At 45.2% G+C, this 13,908-nt stretch overlaps 1 protein-coding gene across 3 annotated transcripts; it reads left to right on the top strand.

Annotated features, from left to right (window-relative positions):
* The first annotated feature begins 9,809 nt into the window (after positions 1-9,809).
* On the top strand, positions 9,810-13,430 carry RBM3 (RNA binding motif protein 3). 3 transcript variants are annotated; one of them, XM_014790999.2, is made up of 7 exons: positions 9,810-9,908; positions 10,507-10,626; positions 10,883-10,989; positions 11,628-11,733; positions 11,834-11,927; positions 12,429-12,515; positions 12,845-13,430. In XM_014790999.2, the coding sequence occupies exons 2-6, from the start codon at positions 10,524-10,526 to the stop codon at positions 12,487-12,489; spliced, it is 471 nt and encodes a 156-aa protein (XP_014646485.1). In that variant the 5' UTR covers positions 9,810-9,908; positions 10,507-10,523; the 3' UTR covers positions 12,490-12,515; positions 12,845-13,430. The 3 variants fall into 3 exon arrangements, with proteins under 3 accessions (XP_014646485.1, XP_087283172.1, XP_004435018.1); XM_087427046.1 differs by having other exon boundaries at positions 9,859-9,908; positions 10,446-10,626; XM_004434961.3 differs by lacking the exon at positions 9,810-9,908 and having other exon boundaries at positions 9,946-10,626; positions 12,429-12,511.
* The last annotated feature ends 478 nt before the right edge of the window (positions 13,431-13,908 follow it).

Raw genomic sequence — 13,908 nt, 5'->3', positions numbered from 1 at the left:
GGTCACTGTGGTCTGTGTGTTTCTCTGCCCCCTCCCTGGTTTTTGTTGTAGAGGGAGTCCCCAGGGGCTCTTTACCTGACGGAGGTGAAATACTTCACTTAGTGGAGGGTCACTTCTGCTTCCCTAGTGGCGGGAGAGTGGTGAGGGAGTGCTGAGAATCGGTTCTAGAAGGTAAGCTAAGGTCGAGGACTGCTTGAGGAAGGCCTGAGGCTGTTTTGTGGTACATCTGTCTGCCTCTAAGGGTCTGGATTATGGGTGTGAATGTATATTTTCAGGACAGGCCCCTGAATGAGGAATGAGAGAGAGAGTTCCTGACTCAAAGAGGGCAAGATTCATTACAAAGACTGGAAGTGTGGGCTGCTTAAGAGAGAAGGGTTGGGCCAGCCACCTCTGGCATTCCACGTCACCATTTCTAGGATCCAGACCCTCCCCTGTGAGTCTTATGCACTAATGCTGGCAGTCCTGGGCAGGAGTCTAAGGCTCCTATTCTTGTCACTTGCTTTGGGGCCAGCTTGAGGGACTGTGGCCTTGCCATGCCTAGGGCTCTAAGCCCTAAGCTGGGTTTCCAGCTCATGGCTACCCGTCTAACCATTTCAGCAATAGAAACCATTTATTTGCCTTCTCCACTCCACTGATATGGACAAACAAATCAATCACTGATAAAGCTCAGGCCCTAAAAGAAGTCACCTGCCTATTTGGAGGATAATGATCACAAGAAGGTCGTTTTTCCCACTTCTCAGAAGGCGGATTATCTTATAGGCTGGGGACTGTCCTTCACAAAGGACCTGGCAGACGATGCGTGAGGTAACTGGGGTCCTTCAGGTTGTGACCTCACCATGCCAGGGTCTGGCCAGAAGTTGCTCCATTAGGCAATGCTAACAGAGGTGAGGGGCATCAGGGCAGCCATCCTCTCATCTGTCTCCCCCAAGAATGCCATAGATAGCTGGATATGACTCTTAAAAGGCTCCCATCACCCCCTAGTATTGGAGTGGAAGCTGACCATTCCTCAGATGAGGGCTCAATCACTGAAAGAGCAGGACAAGACCGTTCTGTGTTTAGGATGCTCCAAGACTATGGGTCTAAGAAACACATTTGCAGATAAGGGCCTCCAACCCCCACCCAGGGCCATCCAAGATATGGCAATGTCTGTCCCTCTGAGGACCTGAAATGTCCCCTTTGTTACTAACCAGCTGACACCCTCTGGGTGCATTCTGTGATTAATGAGCTCAGATATTTGAGGGGCCAGAGAAATCAATTCTGTGTATGGTGGCTTGGGACCTCTGAGGGCCAGAGGAGTCCTTTCTGTAAATAGAAGGCTCAGATGCCCTGAAGGGTAGAAACCTCTATTATGTCCTGAGGATACTTGGGGCTTCTGTTTCCTGCCAAGATGGCAAATAGCATAAGCCACTGATTCCCTTGCCTGAAAGCAGCCCTTGAGCAACTACAGAGGGAAACATGAGTTCCAGAAACTGCAGCACAGCTATGAAGACCTGTGGGGAAATGGAAGTCTGTCTTTAACTGGCCTGTGTTTTGAGTGGTGGACGGCTGGAGGCAGCAAATACAGGATAGGTTAGAGATTTACGGTCTGGCTCTCACCTCTCCCCCATGTTGCCTTGGGATGGTGCTTGTCTGCCCCTTCACTGCAGAAATCGTCCAAACCACTGGTACAAGTGTTGGGGGGGGGGCTAATGTCAGAGCAGCAAGAACCCTGCTGAGGGGTGGAAATGAGCAGCCAGAGGCAATCACTCCTCTACCTCTCCCCCTCCAGACACCAGGTCTGGTGGTGACACCTAGGGAGATGGCCTCCTCTACGGATTTAAACATGAAACCCCTACCAGAAGAATTGTCAGGTAGTGTGATAGCAGATGGGAGTGACAGCCCTGCTTTTCTGGTGCCCGGGACTGTCCACCCTCTGGCTTCATCTCCCCACACATCTCTTTACCCCTTGAACTCCAGGTGATTGAGCAGAGTCAAGTCTGGCCTTCAGCCTTCCCTCAGTACATTTTTTTTTTGTTTGGTGAGGAAAATTGGCCCTGCACTGACTTCTGTTGGCAATTTTCTTCCTCTTTTTTTTTTCTTGAGGAAGATTGTTGCTGAGCTAACATCTATGCCAGTCTTCCTCCATTTTGTATGTGGGACGCCACAACAGCATGGCTTGATGAGCAGTGTGTAGGTCCGCACCCAGGATCCGAACCTGTGAACCCTGGGCCACCAAAGCAGAGCATGCAAACCCAACCACTATGCCACTGGGCCAGCCCCCCTCAGTACATTTTACCAGCCACAACAGCTGCTAAATTCAGTGAAATATGAGCTCACTGCCAAATGACTAGACCCTGGGCCAATATAACTACCTCCAAAGAAAAATAAAATGGATGTATTAGTTATCTATTGCTGTATAACCAATTATCCCCAAACTTAGCAGCTTAAAACAATGGATATTTGGCGCCGGCCGGTGGCATAGCGGTTAAGTGCACATGCTCCACTGTGGCGGCCCGGGATTTGGATCCCCTGCACACACTGATGCACCGCTTGTCAAGCCATGCTGTGGCGGCGTCTCACATAAAGTAGAGGAAGATGGGCACGGATGTTAGCCCAGGGCCAGTCTTCCTCAGCAAAAAGAGGAGGATTGGCATCAGATGTTAGCTCAGAGCTGATTTTCCTCTCTCTCACACACACACACACACACACACACACACAGAAAAACAATGGATATTTACTATCTCAGTTTCTGAAGGTCAGGAATCTGAGAGAAGCTTAGCCAGGTGGATTTGACTCAGGGTCTCTTTTGAGGTTTCAGTCAAGTTGTCAGCCAGGATTGCAGTCAGCTGAAGGCGTGACTCGGCCGAAGGACCCACTTCCAACAGGGCCCACTCACAGGGCTGTTGGCAGGAGGCTTTGGTTTCTCACCACCTGAGCCTCTCCATGGGGCTCCTCACAACACATGGTCCCAGCGAGCAGGTGGGAGACCATGACCAAGACAGAATCGAAGTATCTATTATACCTTAACTTCAGAAATGACATACCATCACTTCTGCTGTATTTTCTTGGTCACATAGACCAACTCTAGTACAACATAGGAGGGAACTACATAGGATGTGAATACCAGGAGGAGGGGATGATTGGGGGCTATATTGGAGGCTAGCTACCACACTGGATGACATGTGAAGCAGAAGTATTGGGACAGATAGATGAAGAATTTTAAATAAGTATAATAAATGAGATAATATTAGGCTATAAAACAGGAACAAGAGATATAAAAAGGACCCAAAGAAAATACTAGGTGTGAGTATGATGGGAGAAAAAAAGGAACAGAAAAATACTATAAATGAAGAATATGAAATGAGATGTCAGAAGTTTTAATATAGTAATTACAAAAAATATTTAGAACACAGATCCTCATTGGATTGAAAAAAAAAACACAAAGATTTAGAAATGTTGAAAATGAAAGGATGAAGAAAAGATATAGCAGACTAATAAAAGCCCAAAGAAAGTTGGGATAGTCATCCTAATAGCTAACAAACTAAAATTTAAGATCACAAAAGACAAAGAAGGACATATACTCATTGACAAAGAAGATACATCTGCCATAAACACATGTACTCCTAAGAAGCCCTGAACATTTTTAAGCTTGACATATATATATATATAATATATGACATATATTATAAGAACATCTCCGTTCACTTAACAAATGGAGAAGCCTCTTTTCATGCTTACTCTTAACAACTACAAAAATAGACCTTGTTAGGGCACAAAGAAAGCCTCAGTGAATTCAAAAGTATCAGTATTAAGCATGTTCTCTGACCACAATGCAATAAAATTAGCAATAATAAAAAGCTAAAAAAAAAGGCCCCCATTTTTGGAAACTAATTACTAAATAACCCTTGGATGAAGGAAGAAATCATAAAGGAACTTTAGAAATATTTAGAACTAAATATTAAGAACACTACATGCAAAATTTGTGGGACACAGCAAAATTAGTTAATAGAATAAAATGTATAGCTTTACACTTATCAGGAAAGAAGAAAGATTGACAAATAAACGATCTGCATTCAACTCAAGAAGTTGGAAAAAGAGCAGAGGAACAAACCCATGACTCCATGAGTCACAGAGGAAATAATGTAGGGAGGGAATTGAGTGCAGTAGAGAATTTAAAAAGTAATGATAAAGAATAACAAGGGGCCGGCCCATAGTGGTTAAGCGTGCGCGCTCCGCTGTTGGCAGCCCAGGTTCGGATCCTGGGCCTGCACCGACACACCGCTTGTCAAGCCATGCTGTGGTGGCATCCCATATAAAGTGGAGGAAGATGGGCATGGATGTTAGCTCAGGGCCAGTCTCCCTCAGCAAAAAGAGGAGGATTGGCAGATGTTAGCTCAGGGCTGATCTTCCTCACACACACAAAAAAAGAATAACAAAATAAAAAGCTGGTTCTTTGAAAATATTAGTGATAAACCTCTGCCAAGACTGCTTTAAACGAATGCATAATACAGAACAAAAAGAGGGAAAATTACAGACACAAAAAGAGGCTCATGGGCCGGCCCTGTGGCTTAGCAGTTAAGTGTGCGCGCTCCACTACTGGCGGCCCAGGTTCAGATCCCAGGCACGCACCCACGTACTGATTTTCCTGCCATGCTGAGGCCGCGTCCCACATACAGCAACTAGAAGGATGTGCCTCTATGACATACACCTATCTACTGGGGCTTTGGGGGAAAAAAGGAGGAGGATTGGCAATAGATGTTAGCTCAGAGCCGGTCTTCCTCAGCAAAAAGAGGAGGATTGGCATGCATGTTAGCTCAGGGCTGATCTTCCTCACAAAAAAAAAAAGAGGCTCAATATTGTAAGCTAATACATTTGAAAACCTAAACGAAAGGGTTAAGTTTCTGGAAAAATTAAACTGTGCTCAAAGTGATGCAAAAAGAAATTGAAAACTTGAATATAACAAGTTTTAAGAAAAATTGAAGTGATAGTCAAAGACATCCCATCTCATTGTAACAGAAAGCTTCAGGCCCAGACCCAGATGGTTTTGCAGATGTAGCTATATCAAACTTTCAAGGAATTGTTAATTCCCAAATATACAAATTGTTCCAGAAAATAGGAAAAGAGCAAAAGCTGTCCAGCTCATTTTTTGAGGCTAGTATAGTCTTGATTCTAAAACCAGAAAAGGAAGATACAAAACAATAAATTTATAGACCCATTTCACTTAATAATACAGATGCGAAAATTCTAATAACATATTAGCTACCTGAATTCAACAGTGTATTTTGTTTTTTGAGGAAGATTGCCCTGAGGTAACATCTGCTGCCAATCTTCCTCTTGCTCTTTTTTCTCCCCAAAGCCCCGGTACATAGTTGTATATCCTAGTTATAGGTCCTTCTAGTTCTTCTATGTGGGATGTCGCCTCAGCATGGCTTGAGGAACGGTAAGTAGGTCTGTGCCCAGGATCCGAACTGGCGAACCCTGGGCCACCAAAGCAGAGCATGCAAACTTAACCACTATGCCACCAGGCCAGCCCCAACAGTGTATTTTTTTAAAATCACAAGTAAGGTTTATCTCAGGAATGCAAACATGATCCAAATTAGAAAATGAATGAATTACCACATTAATAAAGGGAAAAATCATGATAATCTCAAAGCAGAAAAAAAATATTGATAAGGTTCAGTACCTGTTTATGATATTTAAAAAAAGAAACTATTAGCAACCAAAATAAGAGTAGAAGAGAACTTCCTTAACTTGATAAAGATTATGTGCAAAAACTTGCAGCAAAAATGCCTAATAGAGAAATTTTACATGCATTTTCCTTTTAAGATTAGGAACAAGGCAAGGATGTTCGCTCTCAATACTACTGTTTAATATACAACTGCCAATGTTTTAAGAAAAGAAAAAGAAATGAGGTATAAGTTTTGGAAGGAATTGATAAAGCCCATTTGCAAATGATATGATGGACTACCTTAAAGAACCAACAGAATGACCAGAGAAACTGTTAGGACTAATAAGAGAGTTCAGCAAGGTTTCCATATCAACCTATAAAAATCAAAAGCATTTCTCTATATTAGCAATAACCAACAAGAAAAGTATCTCAGGGGGCCGGCCCCGTGGCTTAGTGGTTAAGTGCGCACGCTCCACTGCTGGCGGCCCAGTTTCGGATCCCGGGTGCGCACCTACGCACCGCTTCTCTGGCCATGCTGAGGCCGCATCCCACATACAGTGACTAGAAGGATGTGCAGCTATGACATACAACTATCTACTGGGGCTTTGGGGGGAAAAAATAAATAAATAAAATCTTTAAAAAAAAAAAGAAAAGTATCTCAGAAAGAATTTAATCAATACAAAAGACCTCTATAAGAAAAAATTTAAACTCTAATAACAAATAGATGATCTGAATAAAAGGAGAAACATTTCATTCTCTTTGCTGGGAAGATTGGCTTAAAACAATAAACATTTATTATCTCACACGGTTTCAGAGGGTCAGAATTCCGGGAATGGCTTAGCTGGCTGGTTCTGGCTCAGAGTCTGCCATGAAGTTGCAGTCAGGATGTGGATGGTCTGCAGTTATTTGAAGGCTTGACTCCACTTCCAAGAAGGCCCACTCACATAGCTGTTGGCAGGAGGCCTCAGTTCCTCCATAGGGCTGATCATGACATACCAGCTACCGACCCACAAAGAGAACTATCTGTGTGAAGAGAGAGGGAAGCCAAAGCGCTCTTTATGACCTAGTCTTGGAAGTTACATGCTCATTCTGTGCATTACAAGTGAGTCAGTAAGTCCAGCCCACATTCAAGGTCAAGGGAATTAGGCTCCAACTCTCAAAGCAAGCAGTATCAAAGAGTTTGCGGACATATCTTAAAACCTCCACAGGTAATGTTATTTCTCTCCAAATCTATTAATTCAATGCAATCCCAACAAAACTTCCATTACTTTTTCTAGAATTACAATAAACTTACATTACAATTTGGAATAATAAAGGATTATGGATAGCTAAGATAACCTTCAAAAAGAAGTTATGATGGGAACTTGCCCCGCTAGATATTAAGACATACTAAAGGCCTTAGTAATTAAAGGAAAAAAACTGATATTGGCCTAAGTAGACCAATGGAACAGAAAAAAGGGCTCAGAGACAGAGCCATGTATCTATGGAACTTAATATATGATATAAGTGGTACTACATACACAAAAAGATGGGACAGATTGTTTAGAAGATGGTGATGGGATGTCTGGCTCATGATATGGAGAAAAATAAAACCAGATCCCTATCTCACACCACATACAAGGATGGACTCTAGATGGATTAAAACCTAAATGTGAGAGCAAAACTATAAAGTTAACAGAAGAAAATATAGAACATCTTTGTGACCTGGGAAGAGAAGGATTTCTTTAAAAGCAGACCACAAGGGGGAAAATTGATTATATCAAAATTAAGGATCTTTATTCAACTAGGATACTACTTACAGTTAATAACACAAATGTCAGAGTGGGAGAGGCTATCTGCAATTTCCAACACCCAAGGCATTTGTAATCAGACTATGTGAGGGACCCCCGAAAATCAACAAGAAGAGGAATATGGGAATTGACCTAATAGAATATGAATATGAACAAGCAATTTACATGAGGAAACCCACAACTGAACAAGCAAATGAAGAGTACTCAGAATCATTATCCATCATTTAAAATACAAATTTAAAAACTAATGAAATATGACTACATCTGTTAGACTGGAAAATTTTTGAAAGTTAGATAATGCTCAGTGTTGGCAGAGACAGGGGAACGTGGGTACCTTCATACATCACTCCAGTCACTTCAGATAACAATCTGGCCCTGCTTACAGAAATTAAGTGTGTACATCCCCTATGACCCAGCAATTTTTCTCTGAGTATACATCCTAAAGAATTTTCACACTGGCCCATAAGGGAGCATTTACAAGGCATTATTTATTGAAATGAGGTTGGAGGCAGCCCAAGTGTCCCTTGGTGGGAGTGCCTAGGGGTAAAATGATGCAGTGGATGCACACATTGGAGTTTATTGCAACCATTAGAAGCAACAGACAGACTAGATGTACCTGTAACAACACAGATGGATCTTAAAAACATAATACTGGATGGAAAAACAAGGAAAAAACCGAATGACACTACCATTTACTTTAATTAAAAGCATAGACAAAAATGCAGATTTTATATGAAATCACACAAAAAGATCACATTAAATCCAATAAAATGGTTAACTGTGGGAGAAAGAGAATGATGGTTAAGTGCAAGAATAAAAGAGAATGAATAAAATGAGGGGCTTTGCATGGAACAACAATGACAATATGTCATGAACTGTGAAATATGATCAGAGCTCAGACACTCTAAGAGGCAAACAAGTACCACTTTTTTGCATGAGGGCTCAGATTCTCTGAGGGCTACCTAAGACCAGTATGTATGTGGACAGTGTGAAATCTGTTCACGTCCATCCTGGGCATAGGAGGTCTGGATATATCAAAAGCCACACAAGTCCATTTTGTGCATGATAGCATACTGTACTCCGCAAGTTAACAAATTTAGTCTGTGTTTGGCGGGGGGAGGGGGGATGCTGACCCTTAGAAGGCTGAACAAGTCCGTTCTATGGATAAGAAATTTAGAGTCTCTGAGGACAAACCAACCCATTCTTCCTTGATGGGGAGCTCAGAAATGAAAAGTCTGTCAAATCCATTCATTGTAAAGGTAGCTCTGAAACTCTGAAAGCTGGACAAAATCAAACTGTGGACAGTGGGTTTGGACACTCCTTGCTTTGGATAAGTCCATTGTGTACTGTGCAAGTCCTTTCTGTGGATCAAGGCCTCAGCAACTCTGAGTGACAGCAAAAATTGTTCTGTGGATTTGGATTTACTCCCTCTGAAGATTGGGGCATCCTGTTTTGTAAAAGTCACCTCAGGCAGTCTACTGGCGGGGAAATCAAGAGACTGGCTTCAGCAGGCTGTCAGATAAAGATGAGGGCTGAAGTCAGAAACGAGAAGGAAATGACACCAGGGAAAAGAGTCCATGACAGGCAGCTAGATGTTGGGCAGAGAAGAAAAGGTAGGGGTCAGGATCAGACACTAAGAAAACATAGGGTCTGATGTTAAGGACTCTGAGGGGTGATGACATCAGCGACAGTGGGGGATAAAACATCGGACCCTCGAGCGATATGACGTTAGAGGGCTAGAAGGTGAAGGAGGTTAACAGAGGACTGTAATTATGTTGTCAGGGACCTAGAGGAAGACGACTGAGATAGTGAGGAAGCCATCAGAACCAATGGGAGAAATGACGTCAAGAATCGTGAGGGTGGGGGCCCGGCCCATGGCGCAGCGGTTAAGTGCGCTTGCTCCGCTTGGGCGGGGTTCGAAGGTTTGGATCCCAGGCGAGAGACACGCTGCTTTGTCAAGCCACGCTGTGGCGGCATCCCACATAAAGTAGAGGAAGATGGGCACGGATGTTAGCCCAGGGCTGATCTTGCTCAGCAAAAAAGAGAAAGATTGGCATCAGATGTTAACTCAGGGATGATTTTCCTGACACACACACACACACAAAAAAAGAATTGTGAGGGTGGTGTCAGGGACAGAAAGGAGTGTGAGAGCAAAAAGGCTTGTGCACAGAAGGGATGAAGACAGCTGGAGGCCAGTGGAAGGATGCTAACGTCACGGTGCACCAACCACACAGAACGAGCCTCCCTTCCCGGAAACCTGCTGAGCGCTTTGCTGCCTTTGCTCTGCCGTTCCTTCCCCCCCTCGCTGGCCTCAGCCAATGAGCACGCACGCCCGCGCGCGCGGGGGGGACGTCCCGTGACGTGTCCGCTACGTGCGCTTTATCAAGCGCCTTCCCGCGCGGCAGCCTCCCCAGTCTGTCTGCTCCTCGGCGGTAGCTGTCCTTTTGGCCCTTTTACGCATTAATTTCCAGGTAAGCAGCGTTTGTCTTGCGGAGCGGCCGCTCCCCGCCTCACTGATGTGCCGCGTGCCTGCCGAGAGCGAGATGCGCGAGTGGGGAGAGTAGCGGCTTCTGACACGTAGGCTTGGGCGATCTGGGGCGGGCGGTTCCCGTGCTCGGAGGTGAAATTTTGCGGCTGGTGGGAGGCTGGCGCGCTATCTCCGAGTGCGAGGAATGCCGGGAGGGGCTGGCGGCGTGGGTGGCGGCAGTGACCACGCGACAGCCAACACCTGCGGGCCCCCTTTTTTCCCACGTGACCGCCGCCATCTTGTTCTGCGGGCGCAGAAGGAACGCAAGGGTGTTCCGGGCCTGCGCGGCGGCACAAAATGACGGGCGTGGCGGCAGGGGGTGTTGTGGGCATGCGCAAAGGCGGCCCCCAAATGGCTGCCTCACTGAGCTGACCCCGCGGATTCCCGCCCTTTCGGCTTGCGTTGTCAGTCTCTTTAGTTACTCCTTATTTTGTTCCTCGGGTCTATTTTCTGTTTTCTCTATCTTTTCTCACTCCTCTAGCCTCTTCTCCTTCCTCCCACCTCCACTCTTTCTCCCACCCTTCTCCGTGCTCTCACCGCAGGACTCGAATTCACTGCCATGTCCTCTGAAGAGGGGAAGCTCTTCGTGGGAGGGCTCAACTTCAACACCGATGAGCAGGCTCTGGAAGACCACTTCAGCAGCTTTGGGCCTATTTCTGAGGGTGAGGTGTGGGCCAGAGCCGTGATGAGGGGGGTGTGAGAGGAAGTCTGGGACCCTTGCATTTCAAGCAGCATTGAGAGAAAGGCCAGGGTCCTAGGCCTTTACATACTTCTTTCCTTTTTCTGTTTCTAGGCCTAAGCTGTAGGTTTAGGCGAAACCCGGTAACTTTCAGTTGGAGGCTTGGTGGGAGGGGTCCATTCTCTGTACCTGACATCCCTGGCCACTTTTCCTCTTACCCGTCTCTCTCCCTTCCTCAGTGGTCGTTGTCAAGGACCGGGAGACTCAGCGATCCCGGGGTTTTGGCTTCATCACCTTCACCAATCCAGAGCATGCCTCAGATGCCATGAGAGCCATGAATGGAGAGGTGAGGCCTCCTACCTACATAGGGGCTCTGTCCCCATCTGCCACTTCTGCCATTCTTTCTGTTTTTCCCTCTGTGTCTGCTAGGGGCAGCGCGGCCACCAAGCCCCGCAGTGCCCACTCACAGGAGCGTGACTGCCTTCTGTTCTAGGGGGTGGAGGGCAGCGGCAGACAGAGCCGGGCTGCTTGGGAGGCGACGACTGGTCCTGCATGAGGCCGAGAAGCCACCTGTGGATGGTTGACCTGCCCTGGGCTTAGGTAGTAGAGTCTGCAGACCTGCGGGCCTGGCCCGGAGAGGACCTCGTGAGTCTTCTGGGATGGACTCTGAAGCCTCAAACCAAGAGAGGTGTCTAGCCCTAATAGTTGGGCAGCTTAGAGGAGTGGGGAGGAGAACTCAGCCTGAGTTCAGTAAAGATGTAAGTAGTAGCAGGGGGAATACGGTGGATTCAGGTCATTTTGTGGGATTCTCTAGCTCCCCATAAAGCCATTCTGGTCAAAGGAGCTTGTTCTGGAACATGGCACCCAGAACCTGGTGCCCAGCAGGAGTTTCTGGGCTCTTTTGCCCACCTGCCCTGCCCACTCTTCCCTCACCACTGCTCTGTCTGACCACCAACCCATCCTCCTTGTGTCTCCCACACCTAGTCCCTGGATGGTCGCCAGATCCGTGTGGACCATGCAGGCAAGTCGGCCCGCGGAACCAGAGGGGGTGCCTTTGGGGCCCATGGGCGTGGTCGCGGCTACTCCAGAGGTAAGTGCAGTGGTAAGTTTGATCATGGAGTATGGGGAGAGCCACCTGTTAGTGGTTTATGTCTGGACAACTGCCATTAAATATTTCTTATCTGCTGTAGGTGGTGGGGACCAGGGCTATGGGAGTGGCAGATATGACAGTCGACCTGGAGGATATGGCTATGGCTATGGAAGGTCCCGAGACTATGGTGGCAGGTGGGTAGCCAAGTGGTTGAGATGCTCTGGTGGTGCTGCTTCTGTCTCCTTAAAAGCTTGGTTGTCTGAGTGTTCACATATGTTTTAATTTGGTGTTACTAGTGTTTGCTGTTAGGAATAAAACTTCTGATGAAACTAAAACAAGTATGAAACTTAATATTTTGAGTTACGTATAAATCATTAATGAATTGTGAGATTGTATAATTACAATGTATGGTAGTTGATACATAATGTATGTGTTTTTTGTACCGTGTTGGTTAATTGTGTCTACATTGTATTAATGTTTAACATGATTTAGTGTTACATGTGTAAGTCATATACCATGTAATTATGTGATTTCTACACAACATTCATGTGCTTAATATGTCCTGTTTTACACATTAAAGTTTATATTATGGTACATATAAAATATGATAGGATATGTAAATATCTGTGGGTTTTAATATTGTCAAGGAGTATGTGATACATTCCTGTAACACTACCCTGTATGTTTTTTCCCAGAAACCAGGGTGGTTATGACCGCTACTCAGGAGGAAATTACAGAGACAATTACGACAACTGAGATGAGGCATGCACACCTAATTGTAGGTGAGACTTGTATGTGACAACTGAGCAGACCTCTATCCACCAGCCCTGCCGTGTTCTCTCATTTCCTCCTACCTGCACATACCTCACCTGGCCCACCTGACATCATTCCTAGGCCTCCCTTTCGGGTGCCTGTCAGGGCTAGTATGCTTGCAGGGGTGGGTGGAGGTCTGACAACCTATCTCCCCTGTAATCTACTTTTGCTGGGCGTGGAGGAGATGAAGGGGGGTATTCCTATTGTCCAGCCCTCAGTATCTATCAACCGTGGGAGGTGAGCATGTTAGCCTGTTCCTTCCCAATATCACAATTCTCCTCCTTTTTACTGTTCTCAGATACCCAAGGAATAAAACTTCTGATCCAGGATCGTCCTTCCAAATGGCTGTATTTATAAAAATTTTTGGAGCTGCACTGAAACAGCTGTTATAGTACATCAACTTCTGTTTTTGAATTGAGCTCCCAAGGTGGCTTGTTAAAGACCTTTTAGAAAGCTCCATGTGTTTTTTACAATTTTTCTCCCATTTAAAGACAAATTCTGGAATATTTGTAGAATCTGGATGTTTTTCCTTTTACCGGTTTTTTAGTTTTGGGCTCTCAGGATTATTGTTCTGGCAAAAAATGTTTGGCCAGACTGATTTTTAAAAAAAATAATAATGTGCGTTTAGGGACATTTTAAAAACCTGTACACAATGTTTATCATGGTTAGGAAGCAATTTCTGAATGTAACTATAAGAGATGAACATGATACTTAGATGTGTTTTTTACTCAAGATCACTGCCCTGATTATATAGAAGTTTCTTAAAACTATTTGTGAATGTCATTTTTTTTTAATACTGGAAGAAAAAAAGATTCTGTTGTGTCTCATGTAGTGTTTAGGACGTCATCACGGAGATGATTAAAAAATTGAAACCTGAAAACAAATTGATATTGATAGTGCTTATTGCTTACTCAACCCAGTTTGCAAATTAAAAATACAGGGAGATCAGGAGGGAGGCTTTGAGGAAAGAATTTAGTTAGAGGAGTGGGCAGGAATTGCTAAAAGGGTTAGAGACATTGAGTTCAAAGTTTGGTTGAGTTTGGGATTGGTTTGGGTATACATGAGTCCTGAGGGAGGCATGGGTACGGGTGAAATCTTCTTATGGCTGGAGTTGGGTTTCCTGAGATGGTCTTCTGATCCCATTGTCTTGATCAGTGTCAGCTTGGGAATCAGACTGCTTGGGTTTGAATCTCCTAGCTTCTCTGAGCATCAGGTGGGTACCCTTCTCACAGGATTGTTCATCTGGCAGGAGCTATACCCTGCCGTAAAGAGTGGTTCCAGGGGGCTGGCCCTGTGGCTTAGTGGTTAAGTGCGTGCATTCAGCTACTGGTGGCCCAGGTTCGGATCCCGGCTGCGCACCGA

The sequence above is a fragment of the Ceratotherium simum genome, chromosome X, assembly GCF_057802395.1.
Source record: "Ceratotherium simum simum isolate JZ-2026a chromosome X, ASM5780239v1, whole genome shotgun sequence".
Classification (NCBI taxonomy): domain Eukaryota; kingdom Metazoa; phylum Chordata; class Mammalia; order Perissodactyla; family Rhinocerotidae; genus Ceratotherium; species Ceratotherium simum.
This window is presented reverse-complemented; position numbering and strand designations above follow the sequence as displayed.

Coding starts and splice junctions, on each gene's coding strand:
- RBM3 (XM_014790999.2), top strand. CDS start 10,524: ATGTCCTCTGAAGAGGGGAAGCTCTTCGTGGGAGGGCTCAACTTCAAC. Junction 10,990..11,627: donor TGAGAGCCATGAATGGAGAG/GTGAGGCCTCCT, acceptor TCCCACACCTAG/TCCCTGGATGGTCGCCAGAT. Junction 11,928..12,428: donor TCCCGAGACTATGGTGGCAG/GTGGGTAGCCAA, acceptor GTTTTTTCCCAG/AAACCAGGGTGGTTATGACC.